The 10,467-nt window shown below is 43.4% G+C and overlaps 1 protein-coding gene across 4 annotated transcripts; it reads right to left on the reverse strand.

Moving 5' to 3' along the window:
• Positions 1-164: 164 nt before the first annotated feature.
• On the reverse strand, positions 165-4,794 carry LOC148204228 (uncharacterized). Of its 4 annotated transcripts, XM_088107339.1 has the most exons (8): positions 4,517-4,789; positions 4,315-4,422; positions 4,111-4,241; positions 2,907-3,007; positions 2,336-2,395; positions 1,344-1,499; positions 954-1,072; positions 165-470 (listed from the first exon to the last, which is right to left on the reverse strand). In XM_088107339.1, exons 1-6 carry the CDS (start codon positions 4,704-4,706, stop codon positions 1,415-1,417), a joined length of 675 nt encoding a protein of 224 aa, XP_087963465.1. In that variant the 5' UTR covers positions 4,707-4,789; the 3' UTR covers positions 165-470; positions 954-1,072; positions 1,344-1,414. The 4 variants fall into 4 exon arrangements, with proteins under 4 accessions (XP_087963465.1, XP_087963466.1, XP_087963464.1 ...); XM_088107340.1 differs by lacking the exon at positions 954-1,072 and having other exon boundaries at positions 4,517-4,790; XM_088107338.1 differs by lacking the exon at positions 165-470 and having other exon boundaries at positions 877-1,072.
• Positions 4,795-10,467: the final 5,673 nt, after the last annotated feature.

Below are 10,467 nucleotides of genomic sequence, written 5' to 3' on the forward strand. Positions count from 1 at the left end.
CTCAACAAAATTGAAACAACAAATAAATAATGTTCAGAGCAATTTTTTTTTTTAAAATAAAAAACTGACAATCATTTTAATTCTAAAATTCAATTGTTATATTTTATTCATCACATTTCTAACTGTTTTTTAGTATCATAAAAAAATAATGCCTACTACATATGTTGTGATATTACCTGATTATAAATAAATAAAAGTAAACTCTGAAAGAAATTATCACCAAATGAGTTATGTGAAGTAGATGTCTACTATTGTCTTGATTTGGCAGTTTCCAAGATATGGGGGAGGCGGGTTGTCCCATTTAGAAAAAAGCATTTATTACTTTTCTCCATTCAGTTTGAAGGTACACAAAAATCTTCAGCAACCACAACCTCTCCCTCATTAAAATAGCAGTCTCTTTCAAGAAGGCAGATACGCATCTTGTATTTTGTATCTTGGATTGGAGGAGAGTATCTATAAACTGATGACAACTGGACAGAAAACATCAAAAAGAAAAAGAAATGACTCAACAGAGAATATAGCACATTTTCTCTAAATAACGTACCATTACAGAAAGATAGCATCGATCAGCAAACAATACTTCCAGCTAAAATCACAATATATCATTTAAAATATTGTAACATTTAGAATCCTAATTGGAGTGATAACCGTTCCCGTATCGTATGAATTTATTTGATCCTTTGTTTAGAGCAGGACATTCCCTTCACAGTTCCAAACAAAAAGGGAAACAGCCATAGTTTAAGATGTAAATCGCTCATATTTTTTTGGCTGATTTTAAGAAATAATTTCAGAACATCCTAGCAAATGCATATTCAGTATGTCAAATTATGAACACATCCCGTAATATCAAAACGATAAAGCTATTAAGAGCATGCGTATTTCCTCTATAAAACGATTCAGAGGATTGAATGCATTGAAAAAGAATATCATATGATTATTGACAGAGTGCTTACAGATTTCAGATTGAGAAAACAAATAAGTATTTTAAAGTACGGCAAAATCATATTTTGGTATTCTCGGTAGTCAGCAAACCGGTGATACCAGAAAATTGGTTATTACACCAATAAGCTCCCTGAAAAACAAGTGAACGTTTTAGCAAAGGCATAAACCCAAAGCCTAGTTCAGACAGTACGGTGGTGAAACAGTTTAGAGTCAAAACAAGATTCAGGTCTATTTGTTGATGAAATTATACACTACCATTTTTCGTTTTGAAAGTGCAATCTGTTAAAGAAGCTTAAAACTATAGATACGGCCAACCTTTTTCGTTATGGTAGATAGTAACTAAAAAAATTTTAAAAAAAAATCAAAGGAAAGTAAGCACTTAGAAAGACAGAAGCACATACTTGCGTGATTTTTTAAGGATCAACTTTCCACATCAAAAAAAGTAGGATAGGCTATTCTTTACAGTTAGGTTTCAACTTTCAAGGCAATCCGTAATTCCCTGCTCAAATTTGTCGAGATCAGATATGGTATCTGATACAGCATCCGCTATCTTTTCTCTGGGGGAAAAAGAAGGATTTTAGGCACAATCCATTGATACAATAATCAGGTGATAAGCACCCGAATAATAAAATTAAAACAAGCAACAATAACTTTGAAAGATAAACCTCCGTCTCTTTAATACTTGAAGAGGCTAGAAAAAAAAAAGAAACCAAAACTGACAGCAAATCATGAAGAAAATATATATATATATATATATATATATATATATATATATATATATATATATATATATATATATATATATATATATATATATATATATATATATAGCAACACTATTATAATTTAATCCAAAATAGATAGATCCTTGCAAGCATTAATAAAGAACCAGTTAAAGAGATTTTATAATTTTATACAAACAAATAGATAGATCCTTCCAAACATTAATAAACAAACAGTTAAAGAGAGGCAATAAAAGTCCAGTGAAAACTTTGGATGAAGCCCCTTTCAATCAATTGCAATAATATATTATCTGAGTTGTTCAAAACAGAAGAATAAATCTTAAGAAAGATCCACAAATAAATCAAACCTATGGTTCGGAACATTCCAGCAGCTTAACTACTGCTTTTCAGAAACCAAGCACTTCTCAAACAATTCCTAGTTCTCATTTTTTGTACACGAAGCCAATAAAAAAATATAAATTAGGCATAACATGAAATAAATTGTAACAAAAAGTAAAGTGAAGATTATTCATTAGTAATCAATACTAAGATTCTGGGGGTGGGCTTGCAATGAACTAGGTTCAATTCTTCACAAATAGCATAGAGAATTTCTTGAAATAAAAAATCTCCCTAAAAGATATTCCTGCAAGCAACTACTACAGCAAATATACCTATCTGATGCAAGTTGAATGTTGGTTTCACTTGCCATCCCACTGATAGTGGCGAAAGATCTGCATTTTTAAGAAGCAATGTGGTAAAAAATATTCCCCTTTAGATGTAATCAAATTAGGTAAACATCATGGATTTTGATCTCAAAGGAATATTAACATGGAGGACAAAAGAAGTGTGTAAAACAATGCTTCTGGAAGAAGACATAACAAATTGGAGAGACAAGGACCATTGAGACACTTGGGACTCAAAGGTTCTGATATCATACAAAACTTATTCTCCTAAAACCTTGAGCTAATAGGTGAAGGTTCGTGAATGTCTGTTACATTTCTATCAGTTATCATGACACAACAAAGCCTCTTAATAATATTCATAACTGAAAGTATGAATCTATGACCATTTACACAAAAACAGTCTCTTTTACAAGCACGATAAAGCTAGAATGCTAGAATGCTAGAATGCCCAGTAAATAATCCCCTAGAAATTAAATAATTAATAAATATTCTAAGAGAATTTTACGAGCCACAAGTTGGTGCAGTAAACTACACCACACCAATGCTGGAAATTGGATACCTTATAAGATTATCTAGCAAAGCTTCAGCTTTCAACTTTACAGGATCCTTATTTCCAAGCAACGAAGCAGCGTTCTTCACAATTAACCGAAATGTGCACACCTGCGCAAAAAAAGGGCCAGTGTAGGCTAATTATGTCTCCGTCCAAATGATTCTTGTACTTGAGCTAGCATGCTTGTTTGGGGATAGGGACCACAAACAAAATAAAATTCCCAGAGGAGAAGAACAGGGATGGAAATAATAGTGAGGCTTTGGTGGGAGAAGAAAGAAGAAATAATTTTAACCTATTGCTGTTCATCTCTTTCCTTATCTACTCTCTATTTCTCTTCAACCCTCTCCTTATCTACTCTCTATTTTTCTTCAACCAAACGCCTTTAATTTATACGTTAGTTGTCATCTCTTTCTACTCCACCAACTATTTTCATCCTATCCATTTCTATCCTTCACCAAACAATATTAAAGTCCCCTTTCAACAGTATAAAATAATGCTAAAAGAAATGTCCTGTATTGCACAAGAAACCTATCACTGATAATTTGATTTTACAATATAAATATATTAACACCGGCAATCAATGAAATAATATTCTAGATATGATTTTAAAATAGAAAAAAAAAACAGTATATTTACTGATAGCATAAATTTTTTTAAATTATAACTGATTAACATGCATGATAAGCATTTACTTTTAGATAATTGCTCTAAAAATAATATTAAATAGGATATTTTACTGGTGGATAATAATGCATGCCTATGAAACTTTTTAAATGAGAAGGGAATACCAAACTTCATATTAGCCATTCGTGATTGGATAAATATAATATGGGGAATATGTGGTTTTAGTCTCTGTGTTTTTTCAATCTCAAGCATTACTTTGTTCTCTATGCTTTCAAATTGATAGATCGGTCCACCACCAACATCTTAAAATAAGTGAAAACTATGAGATATAATTTCTCAATTTAAAAGTTAAGGATTAAAACCACGTTTTACAAAAAAAGAAAAAAAAAACAAAATCACATTTTTCCAGTAAATTATTTTATTTACAAAAATCGAGTGATCGGTAATTTGAATTTGAAAACATTTTGATAATTGACACTCAATTACCTTCGTTGATTACTATTTTTCTATTATGCCATCAAAACCCTAATAATCAGTGAAACATGCGAGGCATTTGAATTATGCAAGCCATTAGAAGGCGAACACAAACCTCTACTCCGCTCTTGGCTTGGAAAGTGACGAAAGAATTCCGGTCCTGTGGTACGCAGTCCCTAGCAGCAGATATAAACAGCTGCTGAATCTGCTCCAAATCCTCATCCGTATAAGCAGCGTCGGTTTTCGCTGCAAATGGAACCAAATCGAAACCTGGTCAAGCTAAGAAGCATTGCAAGCGAGAAGAGGGAAAAAAACGTACTGAGCGTGAGATAGGCAGAGCGAAGGATTTGGCGGGAAGCATCCACGGGGGCCAACAGGAACTTGGAGGCCTTCCGTTTTTGCTCTTTCAGCCAATTCTTCGGTCCTGCTGCACAACAATTTCAAGAATTAGGGTTTTCGCGAATGCGACGAGAAACAGCGAATGTAGCTGGGGAAGTAAGTAGAAGAAGAGTGGTGCCTACAGATGCCAAATTCAATGGCGGAGGCAGGTGGAGAGAGAGCGAGGAAGGACAGCAGAGCGATGTCTCTGCGAGAGAGAACAGAGGAAGGGGAAACGGTGCATTTTGGAGGGAGTGTAGCGCGCGCCGTGACAGTGGATAAAAGTACGCCAGAAAAAGAAGAAATAGGGGAAACGACAGTTGGCAATGGCATTGTTTTTGCTCACTTGTTTCCAGGTCGAATTGTTTCTTCTTTCTTACTCTGCACAATTTTCATACCAACCTATAAGGGGAAATTAATATTTTTTTTTTTCTTTGCGATATAATAAACATATTGTTTCGGCTGGATCCGAGCGGACCCTACAAAAACAAACTTCAGAATCGGACGAACGGGCGGGCGGCGAAGATACACGGACCGGGCGGACAATGCTGAATCCTACGAGCCGGAGCCAGCTGTACTGACGGGCGGCACCAAGATGGACGATCGCTGTTCCACGCTCCAAACCGGGCGGACGTCCTCCAATCCAGACACTCTCTCTTTGCTCCAAGCCGGGCGGACGTCCTCCAATCAGGACGCTCGCTCCCTACTCCGAACCGGGCGGACGTCCTCCTCTCCTGGCGGATGGTCCTTCGCTCTCTGCTCCAAGCTGGACGGGCGTCCTCCACTCTTGGCGGATGATCCTTGCTTTCAGCTCCAAGCTGGGCGGGCGTCCTCCCTCTCCTCGACGCTGCTTCAACCTCCCAGTTGGGGAGGGGCCGGGTACCTGCTAAAGGCACTCCGACGCTCAAGTCAGTAATATGACAGAGCGATTGTGATGCGTGTATGCATCGTTATTCAAGTTAGTCTAGAGTTCATACCTGAGACCTTTATTTATAGTGAGTTGTAATGGGCTTTTACCTTTTGGGGGCCTCGGAACGGCCCAATAATACCTTAATCTTCATTAAGGACTTTAACGCGTCATTAGCATTTAACCGTGGCGGACGTCCACTCCTTGGGCGGACGTCCAGCTCTTGGGCGGACGTCCACTCCTTGGGCGAACGTCCTATTTTGGGCGGACGTCTACTCCTTGGGCGGACGTCCAGTTCTTGGGCGGACGTCCACTCCTTGGGCGAACGTCCAGTTCTTGGGCGGACGTCCACTCCTTGGGCGAACGTCCAGTTCTTGAGCGGACGTCCACTTCTTTGGGCGAACGTCCTTCTTGGGCGGACGCTCCACATTGGGCGGACGCTCCACTCTGGGCGGACGTTCCACTCTGGGCGGACGTTCCGCTTCGGGTGAACGTTCCACATTGGGCGGACGTTCCACTCTTGGGCGAACGTCCCATTTTGGGCGGACGTTCCACTCTTTGGCGAACGTCCCATTTTGGGCGGACGTCCAGCTCTTTGGGCGAACGTCTCGTTATGGGCGGACGTCACAATTTTGGGCGAACGTCTCGTTATGGGCGGACGTCACTCTTTGGGCGAACGTCTCGTTATGGGCGGACGTCACTCTTTGGGCGGACGTTCCATTTACTAGATGGCTGGGCGCTTGGTCTATGCCGGGAGGTCTTGTTAGTACATAAGCCCCCCAAGCCCGAGCATAATTTTATTGTGCGAAGGGGTTGTCCGTGCCTGGATGGGCGTCATTTTGGAAAACCGCTGGATCCATGCAAACTCGGACTACTGTTTATTTGGGGGTTCGGTCTTTGGTGCTTGACACGGGTGGCCGCTCGTCATTTTGAGCGGACATGCCATCTTGGGTGGACGTCCAAATGGGTGGACGTTCGTCATGATTGCCGTCTTAGGGCGGACGTGTCATTCTGGACGGACGTTCCATCTTGGACGTCCCTTCTTGAATGCTTGGACGCTCGTCCTATGCCGGGTGGACGCTCGTCATCTTGGATGGACATGCCATCTTGGACGGACGTCTCTTCTTGAGTAATTGGACGCTCGTCCAATCTTGGGCGGACGTGCTAGTTTAGATAGACGTCCGGCTCTTGTGTTATGCGAGTCGTCCTGGGTGGGCGCTCGACTTTGGTACTCAACACGGGTGAACGCTCGGCCTTGTGGCGCTAGAGCGGCCTCGGTACTGATTGCCATTTTGGAGGGTGGCATTGTTAACCGTTCGCTCGGTCTATGTTGGGAGGGCCTATCAGTACATAAGCCCCCCAAGCCCGAGCGTAATTTGATTGTGCGAAGGGATTTTTTAGATGGTCCCCGAATTGTTGGGTCCATGTGGAGGTCGACTTGGCGTGCCCTCCAGACGGAGGACAAATGGCCTGGATGGTCGATTGACGTCCTCCTACTCCATATTGGTGATGAATGCCTGATTCGGCTAAGTTACGGATGGCCGGCTGATTCCTGAATGCCATATTTGGCTAAGTTATGGACGGCCGGCTCTTTCCTGAATGCCAAGTTTGGCTAAGCTACGGATGGCCGGCTCTTTCCTGAATGCCAAGTTTGGCTAAGTTACGGATGGCCGGCTGATCGCTGAATGCCAGATTTGGCTAAGTTACGGATGGCCGGCTCTTTGATGAATGCCAGATTTGGCTAAGTTATGGATGGCCGGCTCCTTGATGAATGCCAGATTTGGCTAAGTTATGGATGGCCGGCTCTTTGCTGAGTGCCACAATTGGCTAAGTTACGGATGGCCGGCTCTTTGATGAGTGCCAGATTTGGCTAAGTTATGGATGGCCGGCTCCTTGATGAATGCCAGATTTGGCTAAGTTATGGATGGCCGGCTCCTTGATGAATGCCAGATTTGGCTAAGTTATGGATGGCCGGCTCTTTGCTGAGTGCCACAATTGGCTAAGTTACGGATGGCCGGCTCTTTGATGAATGCCAGATTTGGCTAAGTTATGGATGGCCGGCTCCTTGATGAATGCCAGATTTGGCTAAGTTATGGATGGCCGGCTCTTTGATTCGTCGCCCCACCAAGCTGAGAGCTGTTCTCGTTGGAACACTCTTTTTCACCAGCTTGGAGTTTAGTAGGGCGGACGGTCTTTCGCTCCGTCGCCCAACCAAGCTGAGAGTTGTCCTCTTTGGAACACTCTTTTTCACCAGCTTGGAGTTTAGTAGGGCGGACGGTCTTTCGCTCCGTCGCCCAACCAAGCTGAGAGTTGTCCTCTTTGGAACACTCTTTTTCACCAGCTTGGAGTTTAGTAGGGCGGACGGTCTTTCGCTCCGTCGCCCAACCAAGCTGAGAGTTGTCCTCTTTGGAACACTCTTTTTCACCAGCTTGGAGTTTAGTAGGGCGGACGGTCTTTGTTCCTGGTGGAAATCTCCGTTTGATGCGGGAGGATGAAAGAGAGTTGCTTTTGCAAATATGCACTTGTGCCATTATTGCGGGTTACCTGCATTATGAAAGGAGGGATGGCAAATTTCAAGTTTAAAGAAAGTGTGTGTCCCTACCTTGTAAGGTGGACTGTCGGGTTGAGCATGCTCGGATGAGGATGGTTGTTTCCAAAGAACACTTAGAAAAATAATGGTAATATAAATGGGAGGTCGAATTTTGAGGCCGGACGGCCTAAAAAATGAGGCCTGATGGCCGAGCGCCTGATGAGGCGGGAGAGACGGGCGCTATTGGGAGATGGCCGGCCGTTCGCTCACTGAGGCGAAGTGGACGAGCGTTCTTTGAAGCGGAACGGACGAGCGCTCTTTTGAAACTTGAAGGACGGCCGCTCGCTCAGACCTGATGGTCGAGCGTTTAAGTCCCGAGCGCTCTTTCGAAGTGGAAAGAGGCGCACTTGAGTTCAGATTGGACGAGCGTTCTTTTGAGCTGGATGGACGAGCGCTCTTTGAGCCGGACGTGATTATGGAGGCCCCTTTTTGCTTTGTGCAGTTATGTAGTTATGGCGGGACACCTGTATTGCGAGGGAAACATGATCGTATTTCCAAAAGAAAGTATGTGTTCATACCTTGTAAGGTGGACCGGACGGACGAGCGCTCTTTGCGCCGAATGGACGAGCGTTCTCAGACGCTGAAATAACGAGCGCTCTTTGAATCCTGACGGACGAGCGTTTGAGTCCAGATTGGACGGGCGCTCACGGAAGCCGGACGAACGAGCGCTTTATACGGTCAGTAATTCACGCCGGATTTGGCGTAGTGTGTGAGGCCGAACGGCCAAATATGTTGAGGACGAGCGGCCGATATCAAGTTGAGGCCGAACGGCCAAATTTGGCTACGCACCTGGTCCGAAAGTATAATTGGCCTAATTTAGAATATGTACCTTGGAGGCCAAATGGCCGGACGGCGGATGTCAAATTCAGCTAAGGTTGAGGCCGGATGGCCAATACTTGGGGTTGGACGGAAGGGAATAGGGGTCGGATGCTCATTTCTCGTGGTCACCTTTGGGTAACCAAAGTCACACGGCCCCACGGTGGGCGCCAAATGTTTCGGCTGGATCCGAGCGGACCCTACAAAAACAAACTTCAGAATCGGACGAACGGGCGGGCGGCGAAGATACACGGACCGGGCGGACAATGCTGAATCCTACGAGCCGGAGCCAGCTGTACTGACGGGCGGCACCAAGATGGACGATCGCTGTTCCACGCTCCAAACCGGGCGGACGTCCTCCAATCCAGACACTCTCTCTTTGCTCCAAGCCGGGCGGACGTCCTCCAATCAGGACGTTCGCTCCCTACTCCGAACCGGGCGGACGTCCTCCTCTCCTGGCGGATGGTCCTTCGCTCTCTGCTCCAAGCTGGACGGGCGTCCTCCACTCTTGGCGGATGATCCTTGCTTTCAGCTCCAAGCTGGGCGGGCGTCCTCCCTCTCCTCGACGCTGCTTCAACCTCCCAGTTGGGGAGGGGCCGGGTACCTGCTAAAGGCACTCCGACGCTCAAGTCAGTAATATGACAGAGCGATTGTGATGCGTGTATGCATCGTTATTCAAGTTAGTCTAGAGTTCATACCTGAGACCTTTATTTATAGTGAGTTGTAATGGGCTTTTACCTTTTGGGGGCCTCGGAACGGCCCAATAATACCTTAATCTTCATTAAGGACTTTAACGCGTCATTAGCATTTAACCGTGGCGGACGTCCACTCCTTGGGCGGACGTCCAGCTCTTGGGCGGACGTCCACTCCTTGGGCGAACGTCCTATTTTGGGCGGACGTCTACTCCTTGGGCGGACGTCCAGTTCTTGGGCGGACGTCCACTCCTTGGGCGAACGTCCAGTTCTTGAGCGGACGTCCACTTCTTTGGGCGAACGTCCTTCTTGGGCGGACGCTCCACATTGGGCGGACGCTCCACTCTGGGCGGACGTTCCACTCTGGGCGGACGTTCCGCTTCGGGTGAACGTTCCACATTGGGCGGACGTTCCACTCTTGGGCGAACGTCCCATTTTGGGCGGACGTTCCACTCTTTGGCGAACGTCCCATTTTGGGCGGACGTCCAGCTCTTTGGGCGAACGTCTCGTTATGAGCGGACGTCACTCTTTGGGCGAACGTCTCGTTATGGGCGGACGTCACTCTTTGGGCGAACGTCTCGTTATGGGCGGACGTCACTCTTTGAGCGGACGTTCCATTTACTAGATGGCTGGGCGCTTGGTCTATGCCGGGAGGTCTTGTTAGTACACATATATATCTAGGGAAAGTGTTACTTGTCATATTCTAACCCATTTTAATGATTTTTTTTAATTTAGTATATTTTACTCTCTTTTCTCTGTTTGATTTAATTTTTTTTAAGATAATTTGTTATATTTAAATATTTGATATTTGCCAAAAGACTTTTTTTAGAGGTAATTTATACTTCTATACCATTATATAAATAAAAATAGTCAATTATACATTTTTTAAAATTTATTTTTATTAAATAATCAGTTTTAAATTTAATTATTTTCAAACTAAAATAACTATCTATAATAAACTATTACCTACAAAATAAATATAATTTACATATAATAAATATAAAAAAAATATTTATATTTACTATTATAATTATAATTTTATTATTTTTTATCATAAATAAAACATCAACACGTGTTTTTACTAGTTTA

Source organism: Vigna umbellata, chromosome 2 (assembly GCF_029865625.1).
Source record: "Vigna umbellata cultivar VRB3 chromosome 2, Vumbellata_1.0, whole genome shotgun sequence".
Taxonomy (NCBI): domain Eukaryota; kingdom Viridiplantae; phylum Streptophyta; class Magnoliopsida; order Fabales; family Fabaceae; genus Vigna; species Vigna umbellata.